We start from the raw sequence: 18,969 nt of genomic DNA on the forward strand, positions 1-18,969 counted from the left end.
CCTATAGCCTCTTGAGGGACTCTAGACTTCAAAATTTGTAGACTGACACGTAGACTAGAATGATAGCATTGGAAGAGACAGCAGTGGCCACGCAGGAACAGCACAAATTACCCGAACAGCAGTGGCCCACGCAGGAACAGCGTTTAACCCGCTGCGCCACCTCAGCCCCATTTTAATAGAAATATGTATACTTGTTGAATTTTTTTGGCAAAATTTGTGTTGTAACCCGCCTTGAACCACAGGAAGAGGCAGGTAAGAAATAAAATTATTACTTTGTTGTCATTTGGACCTACTGCTCCAAGTTCTAGTCTCCAGGGCAGCAGAAAACAAGTCTGCCTGCCCTTCCTTATCCTTTCAAATACAGTATTGAAACAGGGCTACCATGCCTCCTCTCAACCTTCTCTTCTGCAGGCTAAACATTAACCAACTCTTTATACCGCTCCTCTGCGGGCATGTCTCTAGACTTTTGATCATTTTATTTACCCTCCTCTGGACAGCTTCCAGCTTGTCAATATCTCTTTTAAACTGTTGTCCAGAACTGGACGCAGTATTCCAGGTGAGGCCTGACCATGACTTCCCTTGATCTAGACCAGGGGTCCCCAAACTAAGGCCCGGGGGCCGGATGCGGCCCACCGAAGCCATTTATCCGGCCCCCACGGCACAAGGGCTGAAGGGGGTTGGGCTAAATGACCCAAGAGTTCTCTTCTTCTCTTACAACCATTATTATTATTATTATTATTATTATTATTATTATTATTATTATTATTATCATTAAGGCTGGGTGGCCATCTGTCAGGGGTGCTTTGCTTGTGCGTTTGGTCCGCAGAGGCAGAAGGGGGTTGGACAAAATGGCCCAAGGGGTCTCTTCCAACCCTCTTTATTATTATTATTATTATTATTATATTAACATTGAGGCTGGGTGGCCATCTGTCAGGGGTGCTTTGCTTGTGCTTTCGGTGCACAAAGGCAGAAGGGGATTGGACTCAATGGCCCAAAGGGTCTCTTCCAACCCTCTTTTTTATTATTATTGCTGTTATTATTATTATTATTATTATTATTAACATTGAGGCTGGGTGGCCATCTGTCAGGGGTGCTTTGCTTTTGCTTTCGGTGCACAAAAGCAGAAGGGGATTGGACTCAATGGCCCAAAGGGTCTCTTCCAACTCTTTTTATTATTATTGCTGTTGTTGTTATTATTATTGCTCGGTGGCCAACTATAGTCCGGCCCTCCAATGGTCCGAAGGATTGTGAACTGGCCCCCCGTTTAAAAAGTTTGGGGACCCCTGATCTAGACACTATGCTGCTTTTGATGCAGCCGAAAATCCCACTGACTTTTAAAGATGCTGCATCACACTGTTGGCTCATGTTCAATATTTTTACATGTACAGTTGTCAAGCCAGGCTTCACCCGTTCTGTACCTCTGCATTTTGTTTTTTTCTGCCAATGTGTAGTATCTTATATTGCTTCCTGTTGAAATTCATTTTCTTAGTTTTGCCCAATCAGCTCTCCAATCTGTTGAGGTAGTTTTGAATTCTGACCCAGTCTTCTGGAGTATTAGCTATCCCTCCCAATTTGGTGTCATCTGCAAACTTGATAAGCCTGCCCTCAAAACTTTCATCCAAGTCATTAATAAAGAGGAACAGCACTAGGCCCAGATGAGAACCCCACGGTACTCCACTAGTCACTTTTTTGATAAAAGTGCGATGATCCATAGAAAGCTGAATGAACAGATGTCCTCCAAGGAGCTTGAGGACAGGAGACTTGGAAGTCCCACATTCATGGAGGTACCATATTCTAAACTTTTGTTCCTAGGTGCTTTTAAGTCATTTCCAAACTGTCACGGGGTTCTTGGCTTGATTTGATCCAAAGAGGGTTGTTTTTGTCTTCCTGAGGCAGAGTGGGACTTGCCCAAGGCCACACACAGAATTTCTATAGCCAAATGGGGATTCAAACCCAGATCTACAAAAATCTTGCTTTTTTAATATTTGGTTTTACCAAAAATGTTCTCAACTGATCCACTCTGATGTACAAGTGAATTTTTGAATACTTGAATTTGTCTTTGCCATATAACGTTACTTCTGGGAAACAGACACTATTTTATGGTATAATTTCCCTACAAATATACTGCCAGAAATCTGATTCTAATGAGAAACAAGTTTTGGATGCCATGTTTTCTAGAAGAAAGAGTGATTTTTGTGGCACAGAGGTAGAAGCAAATTTGGCCCAAATGGTAGAAAACTAATGGGCTGCTAAATGGGCTCCCACAGCCTCAAACTCCACATACCTGTCAGTGGGCAAATATGCAAAAAAATCTCCCTTCTCACTGGCACCTAGGAAGGGTTAAAGCTTTTCTCAGCATGCAGCAATCACTGACATGGTGTGAAGACAGATTTTCTTTTTATGTGCCTGCACATTTCTGGCCAATATTGCTGTCTTGACCCAAATAATAATGCTAGAACATTGCTGACCCTACAATTGATTAGAAAGGGGGGGGAGGGGTAGGCTTCTGAAACTGATTGGTTGCAAATAGCTGTAGTTATAATTCCTTGTGCAAACCTATTGGAAAAATGTAACGTAGTTTCAACTGAATCCGTTACATCTATGGCTAGTTCCAATCTAATATCTTTGTTACAAGAAATATAGATTCTAATCCCATCCGTGACAGAATTTAGGAAGGGCAGGGGATGACTGTGAGAACAGGCAAGCAGCTCATGTTCAATTGCTGCCTGGTTATGAAAACAAGTTCACAAGTTCTAAAGATAGTACTCATACTTTCTAGAACTTGCTGAAAAGAAAACTTAAAGAGGAATGACAACTTGTCAATACCCACATTCAATAACATGTAACCCTTTTGGTAGCACTGACGTAAGACACCCTTTTTAACCCGGCTGGAAGAGCTAACTGACATCCAACTGTTTAAGGCAAAGAAAGAACAGTTATAAAGAAGGAATATGTTTACAGTCTTTATTAGCTAATCAACATCAACATGCAAAAATAAATGCTAAATACAAACTTCTACTATACGGTTTTGTTTCAACTACAATGAGTTTTGTTTGGAGACTGATAAGGATGTGATCTGTAGCTGTTAAAATTGAACTAATCTCTTTCTTTAATGAATACCCTAACATTACATAATTATCCTGAAAGGCATCTTCAAAACTTGCCCAACACTTAAGGTTACCAGCTGATTTTCATGTGAGTACATTCTCAAAGCAAGAAATAAGGCAGTAGCACTAATGGTTTGATACTGAATCCTATGCACATAGTAACTAATAAATGAAGGATCTTAACACTATGGTCAACTGGAAGGACAGACATACAAACAGTGTAATATGCCTGTAACATTATCAGTCCTTGTTATTTATGCAGTCTTCCTAAGATGCTTTAGGAGTGGAGGAGAATAAAGCCTTATATTTCCTTTCAAAGTAATTCTAAATTCTTCCAATGAAATCAGTTCTGCATTAGTGTTGTCAAGCATCTGTTCCATAGATTGAGTTAGAGTGGCCCATGGAATCATTTAAAAGGCAGAGTGTAAGAAGAAGATGTCCAACAAATGGTCCTTAGCCAATTGCTAGCACAGAAAATGGAAGCACATGGGCCTACTTCACTCTTAGCCATAGGAAACTTGTTTCCAGTTTGTGTGTGACAGTCACACCTGAAAGGGAGATGCACATGCATTCACGCTCACGCACACACATTCATGCTCTCCCTCTGGCACCCCACACACGCACACATACACCCGAGGCCACAAGATGAGCACACATTCAGAAGCTGTGACTGGCCTCAGCTCCCTGGTGTGTATATTACAGATTTGCATATTTGGCCTCATCAAACAGTATGCTATTCCACAAGTGGGAACACACTGATGATCCTGAAAACAAGACTGAAACATGAAGTGGCCCTTTGAAATTCATTGTAACTTTCCCTCCCTCAAATGAAGTGGTCCATTTGAGTATGATTCTTTTTCTGGATGAATATTTGAGAAAAGTCCAATTACTGTTACAAAATCCAAACATTCAAAATTTGTTCCCTCCAAGTACAACCTTTTAGTCATATTTCCTCACTTTCCAAGAGTGTATATTGTTGCTCGTTGATCTTTGGTCGCAAGAAAAAATGCCACCAATAAATCTGAATTCCCCCACCCCCCAGGTGGCAGTTCTCTTTGCCACTCTCAAGATCTCTTTCAACTGGGCATGCCGGAATGTCTTGTGACAAATTCCAGCGGCACTTCATTGCGTGTTTGAGGGATTTACATAATGTAGACCTTCTCAGCTTGTGAGAAGTTGAAGACCTCTTTGGTTCTTGGACAAATTACTTTGTCATCTTGACGAACAGAAAGCAAGGACTAGAAAAGAAAAAGAAGAAGAAATGTTTCAAGAGACTAGAATAAACTGTCAATTGTTCAAGCACCATCCCAAACAATATTGTATGCCAACAAAAGCATGCTGAACATTTTTGTAATTCTGTTCACAAGGTATTTGTGCAGTGATTTTTACACGTTCTACTCTTACTACTATTATTTTCTTTTATCTTATACCTTTAAGGTGTTTTTATGATAGAAAAAGAAAAAAATGTAGTCAAAAAGGGTTGAGACAGCAGCACCTATCATTATCAGATCAACAGGACAGTGTCATTCATGGACATTATGAGGCAAACCCAAAAGTCTAAAAATGATATTCTCTCATAAGAACTTCCCATGCAAAATTAATTCCTACAAAAACACTACAACTCAGTGGACTTAAACATTTTTATTTTATTTTTTAAAAATCAACTATATGAAGGAAATGCAGCTAAAATAGTTATGGAAGTAATTACAAAAACTACCCTGTTCTTCTGTTTCTATTACTCTGGAGAAAATCCCTTACTAGAATCAACTCATTCATTGTATGAGTGAGTTGTAATCTTTCTAAGGCTTGAAAACATATGTACTGTGATGTCTTTAAGATGAATGAAGCTACTGGGTCCATAAAGGTATTTTTAAAAACTGATTCACAGAAGATAGTGATAGTGGTTGGGGGGGGGGGATACATATGGTTGCTGCTCTACACAGCAGATGCCCCTTCTATACTGCCCTATCCCAGGATCTGATCCCAGATAATCTGCTTTGAACTGGATTATATGAGTCTCCATTGCCATATAATCTGGGATATAGGGCAGTGTAGAAGGGGCCAGAGTGTGAATGCTAGAGTCTTCTGCAACATATATATGTTCTCTAGCTGCCAAATCAATGCTGAAAGAGTTCCTTGAAGGCCAGGTTTGAAAATCCGAAATTAATTTCCTTGCATTTGAAATTTGTCTTATCCTTGTCTCAGGTAAACAGCTACCTTATTTTACAGAGAAGATTCCTTTATTTGAAGGGCTCTCAAGACTTAATGGCTGAAAAACAAGCTAGATAAAACTGTCATATCCTCTGATTTTGAATATTAGCACAGTATTCGTTTTCTGCATGTATCACACAAATTCTTTATCATGAAGAAAGCACTAACTTTCTTAATGATCCAAAAACTTAAATCTATAAAGCAAATGTCATGCTGTTATTAGTTGTGCACAGCAACCGAGCCAAGCTAAGAACAGATTCCTAATATCAAATACTTACATTATATCCATACACATATCCATTTGGAAGCATCATGGGAGGGTTATTTTCATTCATCACATCTCCTGAAATCTTGCAGACTAGTCGAGAGTTGGCACAGTGTGCCATTGGCAGAGGCTGAGCCAGCTTATTTAGGGATTTGCTACAAACAGGGCAGTCGGGGTTCTTTGAACTGCCATCCTCTTTATAACATTGTCTATTATAAAGCACGGTAAAGGACAGTAACTTAAAAATCATATTTACTGTTATTAACATTAAATGGGATTCAGTTGCCACAGATGACTGTCAATTAAACATGAAGAAAATCTGCAATTGCTGGACTTTTGTTTCAACCCTGCTGCAACAAAGGCAATAAAGTTTTGATTATGTTTATACTTCTGAACTCTCTGAAATATCTTCAAATTTTAAGCTCTTTTTAAGACTGACTTTTCAAGACATATAGTGATTCAGCAGATATTATTCAAGATTTGCTCAAATTTAAAAATGTGTTTCCAATTCTATTATTACCAATATTCTATGAACATTCTTATTTCAACAACACAATTCTACTTCCCCATATTTTGTGTACACAGATCTGGGTTTTTCCCCCAGATGAGTTTTCCTGGAATCTACTTGCTTTTCAATTGCCATCTTAGTCTATCATCCTATATAAAATATGACTGAGTCATTTTCAGTATTTGTTGAAAGCTCATTATTTTGATGATGAATACATAGCCTACAAAAAGAAAATTCAAGGCATACATTTTAAGGCCAAGCAAATGCTGCACTCTTTTACCATACATTAAAGGATACGGAGTTTTTATGGCTGAAAGGCCAGCCTGAAGTGTTATAGTAAAGACAGAGTTGTTCCCCAGCTGATGCAGCCGATAGTTATCATATCTAAACTGCTGGATTAGCATCCTCCACCGAGCAGGGTCCAGAAGATCCTGTTGAAAGTACCCCAAAAGCAAAATGCACATTGAACTCAAAATATAGAAAAGCAGTACCTATATGACGTGATCTCAACCACACTCATTATCAAGAAGGTCAATGTTAAATATGTATGTATCCATGCACACATTTATGGAAGGGAAATGTGACACTTGTGATATCACGCCTTTTAGCAATGTATTAATTGGAAACTTGTGGCCTTGTATAACATGCATGATATTGCTTACAAGGACATGCTTGTACTAGTCTGATTCCGCATAAGAAAGGAAAGGAGAAGGGATCTAACAGCACTTTGAGATTGACATATTTTAAGAGTAAGTGAAACCTCAAGAGTAATTCAACAGGATTTGGTTATTTATATACAGGATCTCGATTATACTAAAATGACTCCTATAACATCCCAATCTCATATTCCTGTTAAAAATATTTTTAAAGCAAAATTTCTAAATGGTATACATAAAGCATACCGTAGCTCATTCAAGAGAGTAAAACTTTACGTTATCAGTTGGCTACTAAAACAGTCACATATTAGAGAGCAGAAGGTAACTGTTATGTCATTAACAGCTAGAAAGTAGAAAAAGAGAAATAGGATATAAAAAACCAAAGAAAGCAAACTGCTGCAAAACAAGAATTAAAATAATAAAGTGTTGCTTAAAAAAGATAGAAGTAGAGGTGCTAGGAAGCCCCATGATCTGTCTCCCTTGGGTATCCTCTGTATCACTGAAAGGGAAATAGAAAGCTTACAATATTTCAAGAAAATTATTTTGTTCATTATCAAAGCAAGTTATTACTCTAGAGCACATAGAATGCCCAAGAAATATTTTCCAGGGTTAAGCTATTAAAAGTAGATTTTACTGAATATTTAGCACTGTACTCATTACTTTAGAAGGATAAGGTTTTAAAAAGGACATGACAGAGGTATGAATCTAAGGGAGTTCATTAAACTGGAAATATCTCCAACCTGTCTTCTTCCCTGTCCTCATGCTATCTTTGGCAACATAACACAGTTGACATGGCACAGAGACTCCCCGACACAAGAAAATGTATCTAATGTAATTTCCTATCTTCTCAGGATTAATGAAAACTTTTATTCATCTAAGCTTTTTAGGATAGATAACTTTCTCTGATGGGTTTACCTGGACTCTAATTGCTTTTTTAATTGCTATCTTATTCTGGTATCCTATATAACACATGACTAAATCATTTTTAACATCGTAATCTCAGATGAGTATAGCTCAAAAGCATTATATATAAATGTCTGAAAGCAAATAACCAATAATTAACTATAGGTTCCTCAACCTTCAATAACCTGAATCTACTATGAACTTTCGGCTGAGTGGCAAGTATGCTCATAAATTAAATACAGTCAAAGCATTTCTATTCATGTAATCATATAGAAATGTGTTTGGTTTTGTTAGGAACAGACTGGCACATTCTATAAGTTTAGACAACTCTTCCTGAGTAGTAGCTGATCAGTATGCAGTAACAGTGATAGGCATCTGGTAAATAAAGCCCCATTTGTAGGAAAATCATGGGATTGAAATTAATGAAGGATTTTTTTGCCAATAGATACTGAAAGATGGTTTGTTAGTTCATATTACATATTTCCAGGAGCAACAAAATTATGTGAATGGCAATCACAAGGAAGTTATTAGTTGGAAACTCTGCAGCTGCCAAGAAAAACAATAACCTACAGACATACCATGTGATAGTACTGATCTATGTGGTAAATATTGACTTACATTAGTCTGAATTACTTTTTTATGACAAACAAATTGGTACAGTAATATAGAAAGTGACTCTTGACTCAATAAGAGTATCACCAGTATTTTGTATTTTGCTGTTTTAAGATTAACATGGCTACCTCTGAAATTGGTTCTAATCAGGTGCTAAACTCAGCTACAAAAAAGCAGATCTTATGCTTTAAGTGGACTGCATAAACATATGCTGAAAAACATTTAAAGGGCTTAAATTCTCCCTTCCCCACACATCCATTAGGTAAGATAATTTGATTCAGACTTTATCTGTTTCTATCTCTAAAGTTATTACAATTCCTATGAAAACAGAGGCCTTGTTGGGAAACTGAATGCATTCTTCCATCACAAAGGCCTGTCAGGCAAATATAGTAATATTGAAATTTGAGCTATTTCAAGTAGTCAGAGCTCCATTACACAGTGGGCCACAAAAAGAAAATGCTGCAAAGTAAAGACTTTCTGTATATATTTCAGCTTTCAATATTAATGTCAAAAATACGTACTATGGTTTTACATAGGATTTGTGCTACATTAGAACAGTAAAGACAAATATCACTTAAGTAAAATAAACACTAAACATTAAATAACAAAAAATAAAATAAGGTGTAAAGACTAAGCTAATCTGGGAATCTGCTATTGCAACACTTGACAGCGCACTGAGTACAATTTGCATGGCTCTTCGTAAATAATCTGTTTTAACTTGGATACTATAGGCCCGTTTGTCCAGTGTTATTGGCTACATTTCAATTTGTGCAGTTTGCAGATATGGACAGGATTGTTGGAGAAGTGAAAGCCACTTCACATGTTCTAGATCATTGCCTGGCTTCTCAAGCAGAGAGTAGTCCATGTTTTCTTACAAGAAAGAGTTCCCACTTGCCTAAAGAAGGCAGTTGTGAGACCTGTGTTGAATAAGCTATCTGTGTATAATGGATGATGATTATCATCCAGTGTTCAATATTCCATTTTTAAACAAAGTATGGGAATGTGCAGAAGCCCCTCAATCCCAGTGTTTCTGGGTGAAACAGATTATGTACATCCAGAAACAACTTTGATTGCCTTGGTGGATGGCCTGTTTAGGGAACTGGAAAGGGGAAATATGTCCCTGTTGGTTAGGCTAGGGGATGATGCACTGTATTAGAATTGTTTTTTGCAGCTTTTTATTTATTTTACAACGTTATTTTGATTTAATTCTTTAACAACTGAATTGGGTTAATTCAATGTTAATATATACCTTTTATTTTTTAAAAAAACTATTGCTTTTTAAGTGGTTAGCAGCCTTTGGTTTCGATTCTGGGATAAAAGCATAGGGGTAGTAGTAGCAGTAGTAATCATGATGATTATGGTGATGATGTATGAGTAGCATGAATAGAAATTGTTACAGAAAATAACACCATGCATGTTCATTTTTGCTGCTCTTCTCATTCTTTTCAGATGAGAACACTAAAAAGGAAATAAGTTAGCAATATAGAAAATAAAGGAACAAATAAATATTTGCTGATAACAAAAGGATTAAATACTTGCCTGTCTTATATCTTAAAATTAACGAATCAATTTGTAAACACAAGTATGTGTTAAGGCACACTACTCTAAGAGAATTGTATGTTCATGTTCAGGTGAAATTGAAATAACTATACCTTGTAAGGTGAGATATGAGTATCAGAAGGAAAAGCCAACATTCCCATCACTTGTCGTACTTCATCCAGCTGACTTCCTTCAGCCTGGCTAAAATGTTTCCGTGCATGTCTGAAATTCAGAATTCAAAATGACTTTGCTTGTATTTTCAGAACCTCAGTTTCTGCTTTGTTATCTTAAAACTCTACAATTAAAAATATTTGCAAAAAAATAAGGTATAGTAATTTTGAAAGACAACTCTTTGAAAAGTGAGCAGGGTTTCCCATTTAATCATAGAATCATAGAATAGTAGAGTTGGAAGAGACCTCATGGGCCATCCAGTCCAACCCCCTGCCAAGAAGCAGGAAATCGCATTCAACAATTTAACAATTACAGTAAGCAGGATTTTCTGGATGAAGCCACTCCCCCCCCCCCAAAAAAAAAGAAAAAAAAAGAAAAGAAAAATGGGGAAATCAAACTTTACATTTTTGGCATCAATTGCACAGCAATCCTAGGGAAGGTCTGGATTAAATCCAAAACCAAAAACCCAAGATTTGGAGAATAGGAGCATGATGCAAGCTTATATAATCCTTCTTCATGCTTGCTTTAACCAAAGTGTGCCAACCTTCTTTAAAACTTGGTTTAAAAGAACCCGTTAACATTTACCATGGTTAGCAGTAGTGCAAGCATAATGTAGAATTTTTATTATAAATCAGACAGGGAAGCAGAGAATTGGCATGGATGAAACCAAATAGAAGACTCCAGATATACTAATGTTTCAATTGAGAGCAAACGTCTTTGGTTAAATAACCCTAACAAGACACTAGATGGCATTTATTATAGATATATGTCAACTTTTCATATGAAATTAAGACATTCTTTGCTCGTTGTTGACTTTTTTTTTTAGTATGAGATCCTGCTTACTGCCCAGAAAGCATGGTGTGGCTCTGGAGTAAGAAGGGTCTTCAGAGGCTACTCAATAAGAATGTGTGTTGTTTGAGTACTGCAAAGGGAGAAAAGGAATAAACACCCATGCAGCACCCAAAACAGGATATACATGTGCATAAAAGAAACATATGAACCCATATGTCCCTAACACGATGCTAGCTCAATTGTGTTAAAATGTTTTATACATGTACTAGCTATGCTGCTCTAATTATTAGTAAAACAAAACACATTCACGTAAATGTTTGCTACACATCCTGTATTCATACCTCACAGCATCCAGCCTCTTATTCTGTCGAATGAGCTCAATAAACTCTTGAATCCTTAGACTGAACTCAAGACAGCTCTGAAATTAAAAAAAAGATGGCATCTAAGATCAGCCAACAAAAGCACACAGTCATTTGCAAACTTAGCCATGTTTACTTGAAAGCAATAATAACCTTAAGAAAAAATACAGGATGCAGATGTGATGTAACAAAAAGATAATAATGGAATGTTGTTCTATTTATATGCCCTATGAATTATACCAATGAAGTAAAAGAAAAAAAAACCCCAATGTACATGAGTATATATGATAGCTAAAATAGCAGTGCAAAAGAAGTCTGATTAATAAGATTTTTAATGACAACTAGACTTTATACTTGCAGAACATGTTCACAATTTTTTTTCCATGTCAGGAGCAACTTGAGAAACTGCAAGTCGCTTCTGGTGTGAGAGAATTGGCCATCTGCAAGGATGTTGCTGAGGTGACGCCCAGATGTTTGAGGTTTTACCATCCTTTTTAGAAGGCTTCTCTCATGTCTCCGCATGGGGAGCTGGAGTTGACAGAGCGAGCTCACTCACTCTCCCAGGATTTGAACTGCCGACCTGTCGTCAGCAGTACTGCTGGCACAAGGGTTTAACCCATTGCGCCACCGGGGACTCCTAAGTTTTCACAAGCGATATCATATTACACACTTGCATAGCTGGCAAAGATAAAAGTATGAATCAAGAGGTATCTGGGATGAATCATGTCTGTCATAAGCAACCCTAATAGCCACACAAAACCCATACTCATATTCATCTCTCTATCAGCAACTTGAAGCTACCTTACAGAGTTATTATACCAAGGTAACACATGTGAAATGCACAAATATTCTAAAGCACAAGATACAATGCACGACAATATAATATAGGAGTATACGCCACTATATTCTTATGTTTTTTCATCTTGTCCTGTTTATGTAATGCAAGTGTTGGCAACCGCAAAAGACCAAGAAACTTTGAGGGCCCACAGCCCCCACTGTAAAACCAGAACCTTTTACTTTTAAGCCTAAAGCTGCATCACACCACCAACTGGGCATTTTTATCTTGTTAATCCCTCCTGGGCCATTTAAGGCCCAGGATAAGCCCTTTTTTTCCCAAAAAAAAGAGTGACTAGAAGTCACTTCTGGTGAACTTGTGGTTATAAAAATGTTCTTCTGGACCTGGAATGGCCCAGGGGAGGCCAAAACAAAGTAAAAATGCTTCCATGACTGACACATCAGGCAAAAAAAAAAGTCTGAACATTCAAACAAAAAACCAAAACACTAGCAAACACACATTTTGGTGTCTCAAAGGTTAGACCTTTTCTGGGCATACTTAATCTAATTCTAAAAATGGCATTAGTTTTCCTCTATCAGGTCTAGTTTTTGAGATACAGAACATATGTCATATATTACTCTTCACACTGCTTGCCCATAAGAAATCAGGATTTTCAATGTAGTATTTAAATTAATCTCATTTAAGCATGAAGGAAACATATTAAAAATCAGAAGAAAAATGTACAACATGAAAATCTATTTATTTCATATCCAAAATAGATTCACAATACAAAGTTTCTAGTCATTTGACATATCATATCTAAGAAAACTAGAGCTGATGCAGTCTACCCAATGCAATTTTCTGAATCAACACCCCAAATAACCCCAGGAACAGGCCTAAAAACTACAATGCCAAGAAATATTTGTTGTTGTAGGGCTATGAATCTGAATGATTCCGTGGGACATAAAAATGGCCCCAGGAGCCACATGCAATCACAGTTTTACTATGATGTGTTCCCCTGTTGATTATACAGCCAATGATGATATTCAAAGACTTTCTATATCTTGCCTCTGCCACAGATTAACAAGCATATGAAATATATGCCTTGCAAGCAATAAAAATGCATCCCACCGATGTTTTAATCAGCTTAAAAACCCAAATACCTTCATCTTTCTGAGCCTAGATTTGTTATCATGACACCAAGCTAAACAAGTCATTGTTTCTTGTCTTTCCAAGGATTCTTCTACTTCTTTGGCTGTCAAGAACATCTCAATATTTACCAAGTCCTAGAAAGAGAGGAAATACTAGTTACATCTGGGGAATTACATCCCTTACATTCGATTTTCCAAATGTAACAAAAAGAAACTGTATACCGTTGAAGGTCACCTCAGGCAGAAGGTGTCTGGTTGGTTTTCAAGTGTCTCCCACTTCTTTCATTGAACCTTGTATGAGAGACCCACAACCTTACTTAGCAGGACCCCAAAATATTCCACATGTCATTTTCGGAAGCTGGTGTGGAGAGCAGGCAAAGAAGTACGTTTTCACAGTGCCACCTAGTTACACACTGCTAAGACTGGAACTTTAAAAGGCTGCTTTTTAATATAAAGCAAAATACGGGGCAACTCAAGTAGACTTTGTTTTAGGCTTTACAAAGGATAAAAAGACCCCATATTTGTTATTATAATGTTATTAAAATTCCATCATTAAACAACTGCACATGGACATTTGCTTTGTACTAACAAAAATGCTACATGGCCTATATCATCAACATACATTTGGATTATGTTTGTGTGTAACAGGAGGGTTTTATTGTTATTCAAAAGGGGGTTTCCCTCTAATTGTTAGACCAATTAGTTGATATGCCTGCTTGGAAAAATGAATTAGAAATTTTGAAGCTTAACTGAAACCATCTATCTAACACAGGGTTTCTACAGCACTTTATTTTCCATTTTTATTAACAGTTTTTTTAAATCATGTCAGAAGCAGCTTGAGAACATACTGCAAGTGGCTTCTGGTGTGAGGGAATTGGGCAGTTACAGAGACACTGCCCAGGAGATGCCTGGATGTGTTACCATCCTGCTGGGAGGCTTTTCTCATGTCCCCAAAAGCTAGAGCTGACAGATGGGAGCTCACCTTATCTCATGGATTCGAACCACCAAACTTTAGGTCAGCCGCCCAATCTTCAGGACAGCAGTTCAGAAGGCACAAGAGTTTAACCCACTGCGCCACTGAAGCTAACAGGTAATATAATTTCACAGTTTTTTCAGAGACAGGCAAGGCACCACAATAAATGTTTTTATTTGAAAAAGCAACCCACAACAACATAAATCCATTAAAGAGGAAAAGGAGGGGTTGCCTACCTGCAGCCACAGTTCTTCAAGTGGTCATCTGTGAACTCATAAAATTGGGTTTGTTGCACTGTACAACACATCATTCAGAAACTTCTAGGGTTATGTATTTGTTTTGGTGGTAGCCCCTCCTCCCCACTCTATGCGAAAAGTCTGATTTCTGCTCAAACCTGCCATAGCAGCAGCCAAGAAGCTACGAAGAGCAGGACACAATGTAAGGAGGAAGGGTAGATTAAAGATAAGCAACCCAACCTTCTTTGCAGTCATTTTAGCTCACACAGATAGAAGACTAGCAAGCAACTAACTATGGTGGATGAAAAGGAATCTTAGCAGGAATCAGGCTGTTCACATGGTTCAATGGAGAAAATGCTCACATAAAAACTATAGAAGATTCTGAATGATGCACCATATGAGTTACTTGTTTGTGCAAGTCACAGAGAACACAAATGAAGAGAAGACCAAACTGCTTCTATTTTTCAACATTTTTAATGACAGTGAGGGGATAGGCACAAAAGCAACAAATATACAAGCATACTTCAGTTGAAGAAAATTGCTGGCACAGCTGTTTGCTTTTACAAAGTCTTCTTATGGGAGCCCAGCCCAGCCCCCTTTTCTTGACTTTTATTTTATCCTATTTGAAAGCTGTTACTAAAAAAGGATTGGTATTGGAAAGATGGTGAACAAGTACTGGAGGAAGATTTTCAGTGTTGGATTGCAGCAGCTTGCTTGCAGTAGACAGTGCAATAAAGCTGGGCTTAGGAAAGAATGGGATTCTACTTGAGGTGATCCTACTAAGCAGTGCATTTATGAACAACATGCAAAATACACAGCTGCCTCCTGAATCACTTACTGAGTATGTGTTAAGAGCAAAACAGAAAAAAGGGGAAAAGCAGATTAGCCTGACTCATCGGATACCACCAGAATGTTAAACAAACACACATTTATGATAATATGTCTATTCAAATGAAAATTATACAAAAAGGACAGTCTACAAAATTAAAAATACACCTAGATGCATTTTTGAGGAAGCTTTTAAGTGGTCTCTAGAACATTCAAAATGTTTTTGTTTACTTATGGAAAGGCTTACTTGAACTGGATGTTTCATTTTGCAAGTACAGAATATTAGTTTTCAAAACATAGTTTGCTGAAAAATATTGAACTGATCTTTTCTGTGGTGCAGAGACCCATCCCTATTTTTTTACATTTTATTTCTACATCTGGTATCAAAGTTTCTGTTAAAGAAGTAAAATCCAAAAACACATCTAAATGATTGGCTAAGGTATACCATTACTATATCCAAAATGCCTCAGTATTACTTTAGTGTGTGTATTACAAGTGTGTGCTTTGCACCTACGTAATTGTGAAGGCAACAGGAAACTGAAAGTTACTTGGGAAGGTCAAGAGCTCAAACACTGTTTCCATCCTAAATATCTTGGTGTCACCTTAGATCAAACACTAACATATAGGAAACACTGCATGAACACCAAACACAAAGTAGCTGCACGCAACAGCATCCTGTGGAAACTTACTGGCAGTGCATGGGGTGCAGACCCACAATTAATAAGAACATCAGCCCTGGCCTTGTCTTTCTCAACTGCTGAATACGCCTGTCCTGTTTGGCACAAGTCTGTCCATGTGAAGCAGGTGCACATAGCACTGAACGAAACATGTAGAATAACCACAGGATGCCTTAAACCTACACCTGTTGATAAACTTTATAAGATAGCTGGCATTGCCTCCCCCCCTCCCCCCCGGATGTGCAATGGGAAGTTGCTGCTAACTGTGAGAGAAATTAACATTGAGAAAGCCACCCACTGCATGACTATCAGCCTCCTCCCAGTAGACTCAGGTTGAGGAGGAGCTTCATAAGAACCACCACTCCTCTTGATGTTCTCCCAGCAACAGGCAGTGTCCCTCTGGGCAGCTAAACCAGGCAATCCCAACTGGATGGCCCCCCATGAGGGTCTGCCTCCAGGGGCAAACCAAGAATGGGCAACTTTCAAGTCCCTAAACAGACTCAGAAGCGGAGTGGGCAAATCAAAAGACAACCTGGCAAGATGGCACTACCTGGAGGAATCCTCCACCTTGTGTGACTGTGGAGCAGAAAAAACAACTCCTCATATGTATGCTTGCCCACAATGCCCTGCCTCACGCACGGAGGAGGAGTTGTTCAAAGCTAAGGACAATGCAGTCGCTGTTGCCTGGTTTTGGTCTAAAACTATTTAGCTGCTTGTGATTCCTTTATTTTATCACTTTTAAACTTATTTATTATGCAATGCTTTTGACACGAAATAATTAAAACTTTAAATATTTAAATATAGAACATCAGTATAACTACAAAAAGCAAATATTAATGGATTTATTTAAAAAAGAGTAAAGAGTAACTTAAGAAAAAGATTTCATGTAGACACCATAATTCAAACTGAAGAGCAGCAGCAATACAATTAATGCTTTTAGCCATATATAGGTTATGACTTCTAACTTAAAAGTTCCCTATTGTACTTTGAAAGAACATTGTACAGCTGCTGTGACCTTGGGGCTGGTGAGAATTAATAGGCTGATTAGGATGGGGTGAAATAGAAGTCGTCTACCGTGCCTTGGAGATATGTGTGTGTATATGACAAACTAGATATTCATATAAAACAACATATAAATTGGTATATGATTACACTTAAGATTTGCCCTCCAACTGTAATGACAAAATAACTATGTTTGCCTACATTCCTCTAAAGCCAGTGATTGTGCAAACAGTAGGAATTACATATTAAAATTCCATTCAGCTGAATAGCTGATACGTAACAGGAAATGGAGCCTGTTTGTGACAAATCATCTGGTACTAACATGCCTGGGGCATGTTTTCTATTGCTTGTATAACTCACTTGCTTTTATAATGATTAATTCAAAAGAAAACAATACTGAATACGTCTGTCTGTAAAGGAACATTGCAGCAGGCTATGCTAAATTCTTTATTTCCAATCAGTAGGGGTAAAAATAAATTTTTAACTATATCCATTTTATGTCAGTATCTTCAGTGACTATTTGGAACTGTCAAAGCCATATACAAATAGAACCAGTATATTTTCCTGTAGTAGTAAGTTAACAATGTTGTTCCTTAAAAAAACCTTCTTTACAGAAATGAACTAAACTTACCAAATTCAAAGTATACTTTCATTTATAGAAGATATGCTAGAAACTGGAGCTCAAGACCAACTAGTTTAAATGTGTTTAAACTGGTATGACATACACAAAATGAATTTAGGAAGCTTTCTAGATAAACAGCACACAATTTTCCAAAGATTACCACTGTTACTATGTGGAAAAAAGGGGGGAGAGAGAAAACCTTGTGGGACCTTTATTATTACACTTTTTTCAGTATACACTTTTCTGAACTCTAGGCATTTGAAGAAGCGGGTTATAATTAATAAAAGTTCATGCAGGAATAAATTGGTTAGTTTTACAATTGGTTAGTCTTTACAAAGAACAGGAAGCAATTTTCTGCTACCAGTCAAGTCAGAATCCTAACCCTCTTTCATCATGAGGAACTGGTAGGAAGAACCAAGTAGATCAATGGTGTCAATCTTGTGGTTCTCCTGATGCTTTGGACTTCAGCTCCCAGAATTCCTGACTATTGTAGAAGCTGGCTAGGGCTTCTGGGAATCCAAGTACCAAATGCTAGAGGGTTACAAGTTTGACAGCTCTGGCTTCTCAATGAGAGCACAGCCTGCACATTCCATGCTATTCACTTCTGTTATGCTGACTCTATCCAAGTTATTCACAGAGACCATGAAGATAGCATTTTCACAGTTATTTTATGGAGCTAAGTACCAACCTCAATGCCACTTTGTCTGGCTAATTTTACAGCTGTATTGTAGTAGCCACATCGCAGGAGATGCTCCACCATCATGCGATCCATCCGTTTTTTCTTCCACATATTTGCAGCAGCTGGTTGATCACTACTGTGTTCTTTAAGATGTTCGATTCTCCGTTTGCACAGTTTTGCACTCTCATCTTCAGCTTGAATTGACTCCACTGCCTAAGAAAACAGGTATTCACAAAGATTAAAAACTGAAGAGTTGTGAATTACAAATCTGAAGTCACTAAGATTGACAATTCTGTAATGTAAGTGTAGCAAAATAGCTTCAGAGTTAACTAGGCATACAAGGTTCACTATATTGACCAACTGACATATATAGCAATAGTTAAGTTAGGATGTTTAGAGCCAAAGCACACACCACTCTTGCCAGAATTAATCATAGAATAATAGAGTTGGAAGAGACCTCATGGGCCATCCAGTCCAACTCCCTGCCAAGAAGCAGGAAATCGCATTCAAATGACTTTCATCCTCCATTCGTGAGATTAAACCATTATGCATTGTATGTGAACATATTTAATTCTGGCATTAGAAAATTCACCTGAGCTTTCCAATGCTTGTCAAAACCTATATGATCAATATCCTCTATAAAAAGCAAGATTGGGGGAAATGTAGCCACAGGCTATTTATTTATTTAAAACATCTATATTCCACCCTTCTTACCCTGAAGGGGACTCAGGGTGGAGCACAACATATATATGGCAAACACTGAATGCCGGAACATAAAATAAACCATAAATATACATAAACACTAAAATCAGTTAGCTTCACATTAAAATCATTATTTAAAACCATCACAAGTCAGTCACACCGTATCTGGTCAGCAGGTGAAATTTCCTATTGCTGCCATTA

The 18,969-nt window shown here is 37.7% G+C and overlaps 1 protein-coding gene across 2 annotated transcripts in view; it reads right to left on the reverse strand.

Moving 5' to 3' along the window:
• Window positions 1-2,950: 2,950 nt before the first annotated feature.
• Window positions 2,951-18,969, reverse strand: part of maea (macrophage erythroblast attacher, E3 ubiquitin ligase) — a 36,129-nt gene continuing 20,110 nt past the window's right edge. For both annotated transcript variants that reach the window (XM_008120189.3, XM_003227061.4), the window contains exons 3-9: window positions 18,076-18,279; window positions 13,062-13,184; window positions 11,106-11,182; window positions 9,915-10,023; window positions 6,389-6,522; window positions 5,597-5,792; window positions 2,951-4,345 (exon numbers count right to left, since the gene is read on the reverse strand). In XM_008120189.3, coding sequence (XP_008118396.1) covers window positions 4,250-4,345; window positions 5,597-5,792; window positions 6,389-6,522; window positions 9,915-10,023; window positions 11,106-11,182; window positions 13,062-13,184; window positions 18,076-18,279 — 939 coding nt within the window. In that variant the 3' untranslated portion in view covers window positions 2,951-4,249. The remainder of the gene's footprint in view (window positions 4,346-5,596; window positions 5,793-6,388; window positions 6,523-9,914; window positions 10,024-11,105; window positions 11,183-13,061; window positions 13,185-18,075; window positions 18,280-18,969) is intronic.

The sequence above is a fragment of the Anolis carolinensis genome, chromosome 3 (assembly GCF_035594765.1).
Source record: "Anolis carolinensis isolate JA03-04 chromosome 3, rAnoCar3.1.pri, whole genome shotgun sequence".
NCBI lineage: Eukaryota > Metazoa > Chordata > Lepidosauria > Squamata > Dactyloidae > Anolis > Anolis carolinensis.